This window comes from Otolemur garnettii, unplaced genomic scaffold (genome assembly GCF_000181295.1).
Source record: "Otolemur garnettii isolate 467f Iridium unplaced genomic scaffold, OtoGar3 scaffold00042, whole genome shotgun sequence".
Lineage (NCBI taxonomy): Eukaryota > Metazoa > Chordata > Mammalia > Primates > Galagidae > Otolemur > Otolemur garnettii.
In genome coordinates, this window is record NW_003852437.1 from 576,334 (window position 1) to 593,738 (window position 17,405).

Below are 17,405 nucleotides of genomic sequence, written 5' to 3' on the forward strand. Positions count from 1 at the left end.
AAAAAAAAAAAACAAAAAATTTTTTTTATGTATATAAATACATGAAATCTATACTTTGGCAGAAGAGGATAGACTGGAGAGATGAAACTCGTTTAGGCTAAAGGCAGTATCCTAATTAAAAGGTGAGATTAAAGGTAATATGGGTGTGAACAACACATAGTTACTTGATATCAAGTATAGATGATAATTTCATATAATTTCAAACTTTAAAAATCATTAGTAAAAATCTTTTTATTCTTAATGTTCCTAATGTGAAACTAAACATGTCTGAACCCCAAATACTTTTTGATAGAAAGATTTCAAGTTTAATAAAATGTGAAGGCACAACTATCACTGAATATTTAGAATTATGAACTTCTAAAATTGGGTATACGAAGAATAACATAAAAATTAGGGGACTAGTGATATTAACTAGAAAATTAAATTTTAACATATACAACATAACAATAGACTTTTTTCTTTAGACTTGATACCTTAGGCATTATCTAGTCAAACTCTTTCAATTTGCAGGTAAGAAAACCAAAATACAAAGGGGGCATGTTACTTGCCAAATATGCTTGGGTAATTCGTTTAGGATTAGAGCCCAACTTTCCTGACTCCTTAATTTAATGATTTTTCTCACTTTCATAGGGAGATCTGGAATTAGTTCTCCTAGCAAAAGAGGAGGGGGGAAAAGTGAAGAAAGCTCTTATCTAGTAAGTACTCGGGACCATGTTATCAGTGCTTTACATTCAGACCTCATCTGTGAGATCTCCCATCTACTCTATGAGGCAGTTATCACTCATATTATAGACAGGGCACAGACAGCTCCAGCTTGCTAAAAGCCACATGACACCAAAGCTCATCTCTTTTTATCACAGCACACTAATGCCAACAAGAAGGTAACTTAAAATAATTTTCTTCCAATGTTTTAAAAAATAACCAGGTTTGTATTAATAAATTCAGAAACCATTGAACACTGACCTGTAACATGCACCTGGACACAACAACTTCAGGTACTTCAGGGAATTTTTGTCGCAGGTCATGTAAAACCTGAAAATCAATTTGGTGGCTTCCTTGGGCCATTCGTATATTGCCTGATCAGGACTACTTGTACAGTAGGCAATTCTAGGCCTTAGTGGAAATAGTACTCATCTCTTCTGTCCAAGCATTTTCTGTGAAAGAAAGAAAAACAATTTTAATGAGAACTGAGTATAGAATGAATATTGATGTAGATTTAAAATTTTAGTACAGAAGGGTGTGTGCTTTGGCACTTAACATGTAATATAAACTATAAAACTAAATATTATTTAGACCTAAAATGCTTTCCAAGTATTTGGAAACGCCCCATACTAGATGTTCTGATTTAACTGGCTGGGGAGCCAGTGGCCTAAGCATGTGGAGTTTTAGGTTCCCCAGGTGATTTTAATGTATGGCCAAAGATGAAAATTACTTAACTTTATTTTTATTCTTAATGTTCCTAATGTAAGCCATGTTTAATCCTGAAAATCAATTTGGGATATAAATAGGATATAAGTATATTAAGCCTACACAAAGTATTAAAATATCTTAAATCATACCATTTAATTAATTAAAATATACTTCATTTTAGGACAAATTTAACAGAAAGACAATTATCTTTAAAACTGATTTAAAATTATCTTTAAAACTGATTTCTTGTTTGTAGTATTTCTCTTTTAACCTCATTAACATAAACTTAAATACAAATCTGTAAATTCCACCAATTGAGGAATTAGGTGCCTTTTATAATTGTGTATCTAGCACTTTGTAAAGTCTTCAACATAATAGTTATTAAAATAGTTTTGAATAGATTTAGCTATGACTACTCAATAAAATAAATCCTCACTTAGTAGTAATAAGCCTTTTATCATTTTACCATAACTTGATTGAATTTTACTTAACTCTTCTGCTATTTACATTTCATAGCTGAAGTCTCAGCCAAACTCAGTTACTTGCACTATAGATTTCCCAAAAGTATGTTAAACACAGACACATTTGACAAGAGTCTCACTCTGTTGCCTAGGGCTCATGGTAACCTCACTCATGGGCTTGAGAGATCCTCTTGCCTCAGCCTCCAGAGTAGCTGGGACTGTAGAAGCCCACCACCACACCACCACGGCTAGTTTTTCTATTTTTAGTATGGGGAGGAAGTATCACACTTTGCTCAGACTGGTCTCTAACTCCTGGGCTCAGGCAATGCAGCCACCTCCACCTCCCAGAGTGCTAGGATTATAGGCATGAACCACCATGCCCAGCCAGTAAATATTTTAAAATAATTTTAAGAGGGGACAAAATGCTACAGAACTCATCTTGAGAAAGCCTTTCTTGACTACTCTCCAATTATTAGCCCATTTCTCTGCTTTTCTCCCATTTTGAGCTAAAACTTCCAGAAAGGGTTGTTTATACCTAAGTGTCTTGTCCAACCCTCTTGGCCAAGTCACCTAGACTCCACCTGCAAAAGTCTCCTAACTGGTTTCCTCCTGCCTTCATTCTTTGCTCCAATACCCCACTCCCCACCACACCTCCAGTCTTTTGAACTCAGCGATCTTCATGAAAAGTAAATCAGTCCTAACTCCCCCTTGCTCAAAATACAACATGGCAAGGCTACTAGCTATCTGCCACTCCTGCAACTTCATCTCCTCTCACTCCCCTTCTTCTCTCAATTACAACTGTGCTTCTGCTACTTTCTCAAAGAAGCCACTCTGTTCTCCCCTTAAGCTTACTGGACTTACTGCTCCCTTTGCTTGGAACGGTTTTCCCTCAGATACATGCCTGCCTCCTTCTCTTATTTCATGAACATCTTCCATCAACTGCCATTTCTTCAGAGACAGCTTCCCTGACCAATCTAAGATAATGCCACCCTCTCCTTCCTCCCCTCACAGCCAGACACTGCTTTTTCTTCACAGCATTTATCAATCCCTGAGACATATTTATTCATTATCTCTCTATTCCAAAAATGTTAGTTCCACAAGTCATGGACTTTTTTTTTTTTTTTTTTTGAGACAGGAGCCTCAAGCTGTCCCCCTGGGTAGAGTGCCATGGCATTTCAGCTCACAGCAGTCTCCAACTCCTGGGCTCAAGCGAGTCTTCTGCCTCTGCCTCCCAAGTAGCTGGGACCACAGGCGCCCGCCACAACGCCCAGCTATTTTTTGGTTGCAGCCATCATTGTTGTTTGGCGGGCCTGGCTAGATTTGAACCCGCCACCTTAGGTGTATGTGGCTGGCGCCTTAGCCACTTGAGCCACAGGTGCCCAGCCACAAGTCATGGACTTTGAAGCCCATGGCTCTATCCTACGATCAGGAATGATGAGAATCTAGATCATTCCTGATTCACAGAACATGTGACATTTGTTTGATAAAATCAAAGTTTTACTATAAGGTTTCTTTCTTCTTCTTCTTCTTTTTTTTTTTTTTTTTTGAGATAGAGAGTCTCAAGCTGTCACCCCCGGTAGAATGCCGCAGCATCACAGATCACAGCAATCTCAAACTCTTGCGCTTAAGCAATACTCTTGCCTCAGCCTCCCAAGTAGCTGGGACTATAGGTGCCCCCCACAACATCTGGCTATTTTTTTTTTTCTTTGCCTTTGTTGTTTTAGCAGGTCTGGGCAGGGTTCAAACCCGCCAGCCTCAGTGTATGTGCCCTACCCAATGAGCTACAGGTGCCACCTACTATAAGGTTTCAAAACATATTTCAAATGATCTAGATTCAGAAATAAATAGAAAATTTGCAGGAGCAACAAAGGAATAGTCTAGCTGAATAATATCTTTATTATTTAAAGGAGATGAATCATGAAAACAAATTTCAACTCATTCCATTATTACAACATATACTAACTCTCTTACCACACTTGCTTGGATTTCTAGTAAAGATCAAGTACATAAATGAGACATTCTTAAAATGTCCAATTTTATTTCATGGATTCTACTTCCTGTAATGGCTGGGTAGCTCCTACTGGAACACCAACTCTTTTACAAATAACAACTATAAACACTGGAAAAGCACCAAAAACTACCCAAAGGCAGAAACAAATGAGAGGAGGGTACAAAGGAGTCAGCACTGGGAAGAAGGAAACAAGTAGGGTGACTTTTTATTTTTTAATGGCTTTCACCCAGAGAGCAGGCCCCAGTTAGTTCAGGTAGCTAAAACCCAGATAGAAAATCTGCATTTATATAGGCTTGATGAACCAAAGGACACACTTTTGCATGACCACAATAGCTGAAAACTTACTGAGTAAATCATGGGAAGGAAAGAACCACAAAAAGGAAGCCACAAACTGTATATATCTCTGATCTCCAAACTACACATATGTGAGACAGATTCCAAGCAGCCAAAACTAAGGTTAAAATAAAACTGAACTAAGAATTCAGTTTGTACTTTGAGTTTAGTTATCTGTCCACTAAAACAAACAAACCAAACATCAATATTCACTGGAGGAACACAATAGAATCCAAAGTCTCTACCAAGAGTCTCTACATTTGTTTCTACAAAGTCTCTACCAAGAGTCTCTACATTTGTTTCACAATGTCCTGAATATAATAAAAAATCACTACATACAAGACACAGGAAAAACTGACCCATACCCAAGAGAAAAGGCAACCAATGGAGACTAAGCCCAAGATGATCCAGCTGTTAGAACTGGCATCCATCTTAGAGCATAGTTAAAATAACTGCTAGTATTTTAAAGCAGTTATTTTAACTATGCTCAAAGATTTCAGAGCAAATATGCTTGGACCCCTAAGCAAAGAAAAAGAAATTATTTAAAAAAAAAAAGGAAATATATTTGAAATAAACAAATGCACTGGATGGACTTAACTGCAGAGTGGAAATGACAGCAGAAGTCAGTGAACTTGAAGACAAAGCAAAAGAAATTATCCAGTCTGAAGGACAAGAGAAAAATGATTGGGGGGCAAGGAAAGAACAGATCGTCATGGGCCTGGGACAAAGCAGCAAGAGCAGAGACATACCTGTAAGTGGGGATCCAGAAGGAGTGGAAGAAAAAATGAAGCAGAAAAAAATATTTGAAGAAACAGTGGCTAAAAATTTTCCAAGTTAGTAAAAGATCAACATTTATAGATTTAAGAAGATGAGCAAACTGTACATAGGAAAACCAAAGACGACCACACATAGGCACAACATAGTCAAACTGCTGGAAACTAAAGAAAAAGAAAATCCTGCAAACAGCCAAAGAAATGGCACATTATACACCAACAATGACAATAATTAGTGAACTGCTGACTTCTCATCAGAAACAATGGAGGCCAGAAGACAGTGAAATGACATAATCTAAGTGCTGAAGGGTAATTAAAAAAATCAAACTGTCAACCCCTATTCTATATTTAACAAAAGTTAACTTTAAGAATGAAGGCAAGAGAACTATTTTAACTGCCTTTGTGGAGCAGTAAATAATTTGTAAGGACAACCCAAATACACTACTGGAACAAACAAACTGGTATTTACTTAATTTCAAAATGAAAATCAATAAATACATTATAAATTTATTCTGGAAAATTATTTCTCATAACAAATTGAGACATATTTTCTATGGTTAGATGCAAAATAACCACTCTCCTGTGAAAGAGAAAAAAGAACAGTTTATAAAATGTTTTTAGCATTTGGTGCAAAATTTTGGCATTTAAACTTCTGCCAGGTAAAATGATCTACAAGGACTAATTCCTTAAGGATTCTAAACAGTAGCAGAGTCTACACAACACAGAATGTAACAGTAAAAATATTGCACAGCTTTATAAAATGTGCTATGTTCTTTCCTTCCTTAAAGGGCATGTAAACAATTGGTTTTTGACTTCTCGATAATCACAATGACCGTGAAGAGCATTAAGCACAGGGTCAGTGGTTCACACTGCAAGCCACACTTCATATTCAGCATGGTTTATCATGGTGGCTGTGTCAAGGATTGTAAGAATATACAAAGCCAACTGTTTAGCACAAGAAGAAACTACAGTTTCCAGATTAAAAAATAAAAAAAGCAACTGGATTTTTAGGTCTGATGAGAATTTGGACATTTATGAGTTAACTACATAAGACTATTTCAGACTAGAACTCTCTTCACCTATTTATCAACCACCTACCCATCTACCTCCCCCCTGCCTCCCCAGTTTTGAAGAGGAAAAATACAAACAAACCTGTATCTAGCACTGAAGTGAACTGCAGAATACAAGGATAGTCTATCTTTAAAAACAAACACAGAGAGACAAGCCATAACTTAAAAGGAATAGCAATTAGACTGATGAACTTCTAATTAGTTATAACAGATGCCAGAAGACAATAGAATAGGTTGAGCATCTCTAATCAGAATCCAAAATGTCCCCAAACTGGAAACTTCTTGAGTGCTGACATGATGCCACATGTGGAAAATTCCACAGAAGTAGTTCATAAAAACCTTATTTCACGCACAAAATTATTTAAAATAAGCATATAAAATTACCTTTAGGCTATGTGTATAAGAAATATATGACACATAAATGAATTCTGCATTCAGAAGATACATGCATATTATATATATGCAAATACTACATGTTCCAAAATCTGAAAAAATCTGAAATCTCAAACATTTCTGGTCCCAAGATTTCCAGACAAGGGGTGCTCAACTTGTATATACATATCCCTAAAGGAACAAACATAACTGCTGATCTATTTTAATTTGCAGACCCTTCAACTCAGTAATTCCACTTCCAAGAATTTACTTGAGAAAGCAGAAAATCATACAAAGACATTCAGGAAAAGATATCAGAACATCATTTATTTATTTACTTATTGTTACAGTTTGGCAGGGGCCAGGTTTGAACCCGCCACCCTAGGTATATGGGGCTGGTGCCCTACTCACTGAGCCACAGGCACCACCCATCATAACATCATTTACGATAAAAAAAAATTTAGTAAATGACTTAAATAGGAGACAGATTTTTTAAAAAGTTACAGCATTTTTTATGTTGAAAATATACTACTTAAAAAAGTTAAAAATATAAAAAAAAGTAAAAATAATAAAGACGTTATTTTAGTTTTCAGCCATTATACTGCTATAAATGTCATAAAGAATAATGATGAATGAAATAATCTGTATGGCCAGGATATCTGTATAACACTGAAAAAAAAATATTAACATGTGGTCTTTTGAAATGGCAAGCATATTTGCATAAACTGCTATAAAAAATGCTATGAAAAAATAAAAGCCTATTTGTAACAAATCAACTATATGTATTAATACTGAATTCATTTCAGACTAAAACAAAAACTCCTCAGCTTCACACTACAATAGTGAATATCCTACTCAAAGTCTGCTGTCAAGATTTTCTTATTGAGGTTACTTATAATTTCAGATGAGGTATGGAGTTTTTTGCTTTAGATCTGTTCTCACCTGCTATGATCTGAATGTCTGTCTGTTCCAAATTCGTAAGTTTAAATCCAACCCCCAAAGTGATGATATTAGGAAGTGGGGCCTTTGGGAGCTGATCAGGTATGATTATGGAATCTTCATGAATGGAATCAGTGCCTTACAAAAGAGGAGGGAGGGAGCTCACTTGCTCTGTCCAACATGTGAGGACACAGCTAAAATATGCCATCTATGAACTAGGAAGGAGGCCGTCAGCAGACATCACATCTGCAGGCACCTTAATCTTCGATTTTCCAGCTCCCAGAACTATAAAAAATAAATTTCTGTTGTTTACACGCTAGCTGGTTTATGGTATTTTGTTACAGCAGCCTGAATGGGCTAAGACATCCCCTTATTCCTACAGCCTCATTTAACTGCTGCTCTGAACAATCCATACCTGTGTGTATAAAATGAAGTTAAGTCTTGATTCCAGTCAACCCTCAATTTTAGTCACAGTGGCATTGTAATATCCTGCTTTTAATATGACCATACCAAGTTTTCTATAAATACCTACTGAATGGCAGTCTCCTATATTTCTATTTGGTAAGGTGGAACTATTCTCTAGTTAGAAAGAAATAAGTATTTGGAATTTTCCAGGACATTAGGAAATATCATGATCAAATTAACAAGTACAAGAATACATTCAGTAATTTCAATTTTAAGAAATCTAATTGAAAACTCAGTCAGCTGGTCATTTATCATTTCTTAATGTGCATTTCAAGGGCAGTTGTTGTTACATTGAAAAATAAGTTTTTTTGTGGCAGTATGTTTGAAAATCCTGTTACTGAAAGGAGGTTTCTTTACTAATGGATTTTAATATGCACTGTGAATCTTGGGTAGCAGTAGCAGATAAAATACAATAGAACCTCCATACTTGACCACCTCTCTACACTGACCACTTCCTTAAGTTGACCTGAATTTTCATAGATAGAAAGTAAAGTACATGTATGTATCAGCACAGAAAATCTAGCTCCTTATGCTGACCACCTCCATTTACTCACCAATTTGTTACAGTCCCTTAGGTTGTCAACTTACAGAGGTTTACTATAGTTTCTAAATTTAACTGAGCATGATCCCATTTATCCATAAATATCTTGAGGTAGGAAACATACGAGGAAATACTGCCATATAAAAAGGTAATCAAAACACTGGTATCTTTCTCTCTTTGGTATTTAACCTAAGGAAATAACTCAACATAAATTTAAAACAGTTTTCAAATAGCAAAAACCTAGAAAAAACTAAAAAAGTCTAACTTTTGGAGAGCTGCTTTGCAAATTGTAATTTATCAATACTTGGCTCTACTGCAGATATTAAAACTTATGAAAACCTCAGAAAGTGCAAGTAAATGTTCACATAATTTTTAGCAAAAAGAGCAAAAAACACTATGTAAATAATTTTCATTGGGGGAAAAATCACAATTGGAAGCAAAACAAAAAAGTATTTGTATAAGGATGAAGAGATCATGAGAACTTTTGATTAAAAAATAATCCTTAATTAACACCACTTGGTGAGTGCAAAAAGAAACAAGTACTTTACATGGGCTGATAACACAATCTCTTATTTAAGTTAGCTACAATGTTCAGGTGCGGTATACTTTAAAAGCTAAAAATCTGTACTAAAAAACAGTTTTCTCAATTTTATAAGCCTATAATAATTTTCTTCCTAAAGAAAAACAATAAGCATTAACAACTAAAGTAACATTATAATCCACACTACTTCCTCTTAAAGAGAAAATTTCCCTTTTTTTTTTTCATTTAATGCATTGCCTCAAGGCCATGAATGCTGACCATTTCTTATGGTTAAAAGGCTTACTAGTTATAAATTCTTTTAAAAGGAATGTGCAAGTCAGCCACACTTGGCAATTTATGCATTGTGGTTTTGTGGTAGGTATTACCATTTTCTAAGGATCAAGAAAAGTACAATAAATCTGAGACAGAATAGTTCTACTTTATCAAAACATACAATTGACTACCTTGTGTATATTTTCTAATTAATATCTCATCATTTCCCAATATATTATGGCTTTAAGATGAAAACAAAGTTATTTTTCAGTGCCTCTTTTCACCGTAATTTTTGGATAGTCAATCCCGTGCATAAATATCATCTGTAAGAGAAAACAAGAACTAAGTATGATACTAAGTCCTATTTATGGGTAAAAGGAAGAGGAGAAAAGAAAATGAAAGCACTTGAAAGAACCAATTGTCATCTTATACCAACCATAAACATTCACAACAAGCCAATTAAGTCAATGGTGTAAAAAATGATAATTTGGTTAAATATTGATTTTAAATGGCATCTTAATATGAAGATTCAGAGAAACTTATAAGAAATTTCACTGACTGATCCCCACGTAGTTTCAATCCCTTACTTGTCTTCGTGTCCTCATGCTTGTTCCTTTCATCTCGCATAATTCTTTTCTTTTTAATGTCATGGCTGGCCAGCTGCGTGTGTGTGCGTGTGTGTGTTTTACAGCTTTGGGAGTGTGATAACTAAGTTCATGGGTTAGACCCTGTAAATGGGTATTTGTTACGTATAATAGAGTTCTATCTATCCAGCCATACCTCCCTCCCTCCCTCCATCTATGTAATTTAAAACATCTAGAGAAAAGCATGTGTTTAAAGAACGTACAGGATGGTCACCTAGTGTGTACTACTAAAAATAACTTCAATGTCCACCAAGGAGGAGTATTATATATTATTGCATAGCTATACAAAGTAACACCATGTAGTTTTTTGTTTATTTTTTAGGGGAATAAGATAATCAAATAATTATATGGAAAGACGTATAAGACACTATTGATTGAAAAAATGAAGATACAAAAAAAATCTATGTATGATATGATACCCTTTGTGTAAAAAAAAAGACATGCAAAAAGATACTCTTAAAACAGATACTTTTATATGAATGTATATGAAAAGCTCTATAACTATTATATACAGGCATTACAGCAGAACCTGCATGGCTGACCATCTCTCTACATAGACCACCTCCTTAAATTGACCTAATTTTCAAAGACTGGACATGCACCACATGTACGTATTAGTACAGTTGGTCTGGTTCCTCATATTGACCAGTTGGTTACAATCCCTGGAGTGGGCAACTTACAGAGGTTCTACTGTATTTTGGAGAGGAGGCTGGTAGAGGGGCACATGGATGGGAGGTGGTCCAAGAACTTTTAGTCATCTCTGCTATATTTCAATTTTGATATGCATGTTCACATATTACTTGTATAATTAAGCATAAATAATTGAGTGATTAGAGCAGGATAAATTATTTTCTCTATAAAATTGTTCCCTTTGTATTTCCCCTTAACATTACTTGCATTCTGACACGTGGATAGGAAAGTTAAGAGCAGAACAGAATGAGTTGTTTGAAAGAATCTGTACTTAGCCAATCACAGGCACTTTTGTTGTTGTTGAGACAGAGACTCACTATGTCACCCTTGGTAGAGTGCCGTGGTGTTACAGCTCACAGCAACCTCAAACTCTTGGGCTCAAGCGATTCTCTTGCCTCAGCCTCGCAAGTAGCTGGGACTATAGCCACCTGCCACAATGCCTGGCTATTGTTTGTTGCAGTTGTTGTTGTTTAGCTAGCCTGGGCCGGGTTCAAACTTGCCACCCTTGGTGTATGTGGCTGGCACTGTAACCACTGTGCTACGGGCACCAAGCCAACAGGCACTTTCAAATAACTCAACGCCTTGTGTCTATGCTGCAATTGTTAACAATGTACAGGCTAACAGTTGCAGCAAAGACTAATTATCAGGATGACTGAAACATGCGATGTATAGTCACACTATAATTTAAATGTTACTTATGGGTTTGTATGTTTAGATCTATGACTAACCATCTCTAAACTTAATCTCCTAATTTATAACCCATGCTTAAAACAAAAAAAGTCAGGTCACTTTTTTCTACACAAAGGCTAACTCAAGGTAAAGTATAACTCAAGGCCTAAAATGATTAAGTAATATGCATACACCAATGAAATCATTCAATTGATTAGAAGAAAGAGACAAAGGGGTGATGGAAAAAGAAGTAGGTTTATTATTACTATTAAACTTCAGAGTCTCTGAATAAACACAATACCTTATGAAAAGTCATGATACACAAAGGTATCGCACTATTTTCTCTGAACCTATAGTATAGTCACCTTGCTTCTGCATTTACTATGGGCCAGGTCCTGTGCTAACTGCTTACCACGTATTATTTCAGTTACTTGTCACAATATTCTTGTAGTGAGGATTAAATGAGCAGCAAGTAAAATTCTTCACACAATGTCTGACACATAGCAGTAGTACTACCATTGTGTAACCAGTGGTTCTCAATCTTCCTAATGCCGCAATGTATTTTCATTGTTAAAAGGGCTGCGACCCATAGGTTGAGAAAGGCTGGAATCTTTAACTTCATTAATTCAGCTCTCATTCTACGGCAGTCAGTTCAAAAGATGTACTGACTTATATGCACCAGTGTTAAAAAATCTTAATGATTTCCCACTGCCTACTGAATTAACTCCTTCACCTGACATTAAAAAACACTTATGACATAGCTCCACCTCCCACCATATCGCTCTTTATCCCACTATGCCCACAATTCCTAGAACATATTACAGACTTTCATTTCCACAGCTTATAAATACTCTTGCCATTCTATTGAAAGAATTCTACCTATTGTTAAGGCTCAGTAGAAATATTACCTTCTCCACACAGTTGATTTTCTCTAGCACTCTGAAGTATGTCATGTGTATCTCTACTAAGAAATTTTCCTTTGGTATTACCTGTCTGTAAGCGCATTGAAAACAAGGTCTGTTCCTTTGTATACCACAAATGTGCTTGACACAGTTGTACACACAATCTATACTCAATATGTAGGGAAATTTCACCATTATTAACAGTATCACTGAAAATAATTAATAAGGCTTGATATTCATATGCAATTCCCTCTTTAATTTCCCCTTCAATTCGCCTAATAGTGGTAATGATCCTATCATTAACTCTGCTAGTAGCTCCCTTTCCAGTCCTAACCATACTCAGTGAGACATTGTTTCTTAATCAGTGACCATGTTGACCAGGTCACTTGACATTAAATTCACTATGCGTTAACACTGCAGGAGAGAACATAAGCAAGGAGTTAGCCACATACTAGAGTATTAGTATTATCTTTTAAATTCACAGTTGGGATACAAAATTTCTCTATTCAATTTTGGGTCATCTCTAACCTAGATGAACTGAACTTTAAAATCAAAAGATATGTATGGTTATTTACCTATTTAGTAAATAACCTTATCTTTTATGGATTAATTCTGTTTCTAAATCTGTACAAATTGGTAAAAGCAGTAAATGTCCTTAAAAGCTGCCTTATCTTGGGCGGCACCTGTGGTTCAAAAGGGTAGGGCACTCGTCTCATATGCCAGAGGTGGTGGGTTCAAACCTAGCCTGGCCAAAAACTGCAAAAAAAAAAAAAAAAAAATGCTGCCTGATCTCAGCCCTCCAGCCACTCATGAGTAGTCTTCTCTTGGTTAAGGTCTAAGGTCTTAGGAAACCTCAGGTTTTTAATTTTGTTGTTATATTCCATAACAAGATTACTTGTGACTTTCTTGTCTGGCTTCTGTTGAGCAATCAAGTGAAAAAATTAGCAAACATCAGTTATACATTTTCATTTAAAATACATATAACTAAATCTTTCAAGTAAAAGTACTATGATACATTATTTGGTTCTATCCAGAAATATTACTTAGAATTTCTAATTAGTTAAGAACATATTAACTCTTTTGTGAAGACATTAGTAGTGTAGAACAGTTGAGAAATCTTAGAAAGGAGAACTAGTTACATTCATTTAGTTCCCTATACTGACTATACTATATATGAACTTTTTTTTTTAAAGGAAGACAGTCTCATTGTCAATATTTGCAAAGAAGACTGGAGTACTTTTTGCACATGTATAGGGCTTAAGTCAATAGCATTCCAAATTTACTTTTCTTAAACAGTTTTTGCATTAGTTTGCTACTGCTAGCAAACAGGTTAAATTAGAAATACTCAGGCAAAACGTACGTTAAACTCAATGCTAGCTGCATGTTACCTAGATGTTAGGGATGTTACCATACTTTAAGCAAGATGACTTCAAGTTTTGAAAGTAGAGTTTTGGTTATTATATAGTTCACAGTAAGGCAGTTACATAGGCTAAGCTTGACTGGTGCCATGGACTTTAGCATACCTGGAAATAGAAAAATTCAAATTGTAGCTGTTCTTGGTTGGCCCATTGCCATTTTTGCAGCTTACAAATTTTTAATTAAGTAACTGCAGTGAGCTCATCTCTACTGGATACTTCTTTTCCAGGGCAGGTCCAGGAACTGGGTCTGGAGCCTTGAAAGCAGAAGAGAAACTAGAGTAAACTAGAGGTAGGCAGAACAAGAAATGTGACTAGAAAACATTATCAGATTTAACAGCAGTGAGGCAGTCCCCAAAGTCTCTCACATAAAGTATTCTGAAGTGGAAAAAGAGTCTCTTAAATTGCAAGTTACCAGAGGATGCTATTTTGTTAAATCATTCTCTTAGCCAACTAAACTTTTTTGGGAATTCTCAAGTCTAGAAACTCAAACAGTAGCTTTTATGAAATCACTAATGGCTTTTAGCAACAGTCTATTCAACACAGAGTAACTATAACAGAAATAGATAAGCAACAACAAAATTCATTTTATTGGCAAAATTGGAATTGTAAGGTCTTCATTTTCAGGTCATTTTGCTCTTCCCTTTCACTATCATATTTCCAAACATCTTCTAATTGTTCCCCTAATTTCCTATGATCATTCTCAGGGGGTTCTTAAGAAATGCCTTAGATATACCCAAGAAACGAACTGAAATTTCATGTTCCAATTTTTAAAACTACTTGGTAATTCTTAAAGAGAGAGGCAAAGAACAGCTCATAAGATGTGGTTCTTAACCACACTGGAAAATCTTTTTTCCATTACCAAAATAGATTCAATGATTTAAAAAAAAAAAACAACAAACAAACTTGTTTTTCTAAGGCCCATATAAAAACGAAAACTAGAAACAAACTTGCAACTACAAAGGTTACAGAAATGGTAGGATATCAAAAATGGTAGATTATATTAATTAGATTACCAGAGTCTGGAAAGGATATCCTTATACTTGGTAGGCTGGCACCTTAAGGCCCTAAGAAGTTTCTCTTAGAAAGTAATCCCACAGCAGTCAAAATGAATTGAATTTTTTGCTGCTGTCAAATGATGGCAGATACTGTAGGAATTATATTAAGATCAAAAAATCAAGAAAAGATTAAAAAGAAACTTCCTGCATTGCTAGTCACTAGCAATACAAAAAGCAAAATAGAGTAAAAATAGTTTTTGTGACAAAGGTAAAATTTCTACCTCTTGTCATAGCATGTTATAGGGAAACGAATTTTGGGAGAGAGACGTAGGTTCAAATCTGATTTCTTTCTTTTTTTGAGAGAGAGTCTCACTTTGGCATCTTGAGTAGAGTGCTGTGGCATTATAGCTCACAGCAACCTCAAGTTCTTGGGCTCAAGTGATCCTCTTGCCTCACTTATTCTCACAATAGTGAGACAAGGTCTCACTATTGTTCAGGCTGGTCTTATACTCCTGAGCTCAAGGGATCCACCCATCTTGGCCTCCTAGAGTGCTAGGATTACAGGCGTGAGCCACTGCACCCTGCCCAAATCTGATTTTAATATGGACTTCCATTAAAACTCTCTGCAGAAGTTTCCCTTCTATTAAATGAGATACCACCACACACCTCACTAGACTGCTAAGAGTTTTAGCTAAAGTGTATATACAGCATCCAACAATGTGGTACATATTAGGTATTCAATACATTTTTCTGCATTACTAAACAATGAAGCTTTTTTGTTCTAAACATGTAGGTATACTTATGTTTTAATTTTCATAAATGCCAAAGCAATCACTTATGTAATAAGCTTAAGGGCTAAATAATTCAAACTGCATCACATTCTAAGAGATATAAGTAATTTATCAATACTGACTACAGAACAGCTAGAAAGAGACTACTGGAGAGAGTTCAATTCTGGTGACTGATGATAAATAAAAATAGAACAATTTTCATGTAGGACATAATGCAGTTCTAGTCCTTCTAAGTAAAGTAGAAAATATTTTTGCCAACACACCTCTTATTTAAAGGTTATATATAGATCTGGAATATACTGCCTTTTAAAAAACATAAAAAATAATCAATGCATGATAAACTTGGTCTTTAAGTCAGAAAATACTTTAGGGGCAAAGAAAAGCCTTTCATATGGACAATAATTTTCCTCTTACTGATAGAACAGTGTGTTCCACACAAAATTATTATTTACCAAATATGGCTCAAAGATCAGATTACACCTTCTAGGATGTTACTGAGTAATTATAGCAAGTATCACAAACCACAGGAATTAAAAAATAAAAAGATTTCTTTATAGCCACTGTAAATGTATTTACTACCACAACTTTATTTCAAAATAGTTTTTAGAAGTTAACATGGAAAGCTGGGCACGGTAGCTCATGCCTGTAATTCTAGCATTCTGGGAGGCTAAGCTGGGTGGATTGTCTGAATTCATAGGTTCAAGACCAGCCTGAGCAACGGTGAGACCCCTGTCTCTAAAAAAGCCCAGCACTGTGGTGGGCACCTGTAGTCCCGGCTACTCAAGAGACTGAGGCAAGAGACTCGCTTGAGCCCAAGAGTCTGAGGTTGTTGCTGTGAGCTATGATGTCATGACACTCTACCAGGGGCAACAAAGTGAGACTCTGTCTAAAAAAAAAAAAAAAAAAGTTAACACAGAAATGATTTATTCAAAATAGATCACAACTTACCCAGAGATGATAAGATTAAATAGTATATGCCTCAGAAAGAAAAAAATAAGTAGGAAGATTCCCATTGATTAACAAATATGAATAAGCTTTCAGTTTAAAGACTATCAAGGAAAAAAAACCCACATTAGATAAACTATTTTTGTTTTATAACTAACCATCACATTGAAATCTCATTACTTCCAGTAACATTTTGGCTGATTCTTGGTTTTTCTGGGTATACAATGTCATCTACAAATAATAAAGAATTTACCTCCACTTTTATAACTATAACCATATTAAGTAATTTTTACTGATTATCAGAACTCCAACAAGCAGCAGAGGTAAGATCAGAAATGTGTTCAGTAGCATTCTACCTCCAGGTCCTGATTCCTCCTCCTTTATGGTACTAACTTGACATTACTGATAATTTTGTCCTTGAAAATTCCTTTCCTAGTCAACACTGTGCACTCTTCTAGTTGCCCAGAATCTTTATATCTATCCTTCTATTTCTTAATATGATATTTGCCAAAAGGATGCACAAAGTTAGTTCATTCTTCTACTTGTTTCTCTGGCATCTCATCTATGCTCACAGCATAATCCAAGGAGAATCTCCTTTAAATTGTAGTCTAAGCTTTCTATTCTACTTGATGAAACTAAAACATTCAGAACAGGTTTGATGTTGAAAGGACTCTTGTAAAGATTATCTAGTCCAACATCCTTATTCAAAAGAGAAAAACATAAAGTTGCAATCATGTAAGTCAGCCAAATCTGAGTAAAAGTTTACTTGATAACAGACAAAATCTGCCTATTACTTATGAATCAAAATAAATGCATACATTTATATACAGTAAATATAAATGAAGTAATTAAACACAATTTAAGAGTAATCATTAGGCCTCGCTACATTTTTATTAAAGACATGTCCCTATTTCTAAGAGATTTTTAATTATATAACAAATTTGATATTTGAATGTACTTATCAAAGTGGATTTTAAAAAATCACAGAATGGTAACAAAGTGAAAACCTACTCGATCCTATATGTTTATGTATTAGTTAGCTACATTTTAGATCTTTGAACAAAATCAAGCTACTACCTATACTAATGCTTTCCATCAGGACTGATGTCCTGACCCAGTCTGCAAGAGGCAAATGCCATGGGCTGCTTGCTATAGTACTTAAACAGTACCCGACAAATGGCAG

General features: G+C 35.3%; 1 protein-coding gene across 1 annotated transcript in view; it reads right to left on the bottom strand.

Moving 5' to 3' along the window:
• Window positions 1–17,405, bottom strand: part of TAB2 (TGF-beta activated kinase 1/MAP3K7 binding protein 2) — a 71,097-nt gene that overhangs the window by 37,728 nt on the left and 15,964 nt on the right. Inside the window, exons 2-3 of the mRNA XM_023513498.1 lie at window positions 13,597–13,745; window positions 964–1,154 (exon numbers count right to left, since the gene is read on the bottom strand). Of these exons, the coding sequence (XP_023369266.1) occupies window positions 964–1,065 (102 nt within the window). The 5' untranslated portion in view covers window positions 1,066–1,154; window positions 13,597–13,745. The remainder of the gene's footprint in view (window positions 1–963; window positions 1,155–13,596; window positions 13,746–17,405) is intronic.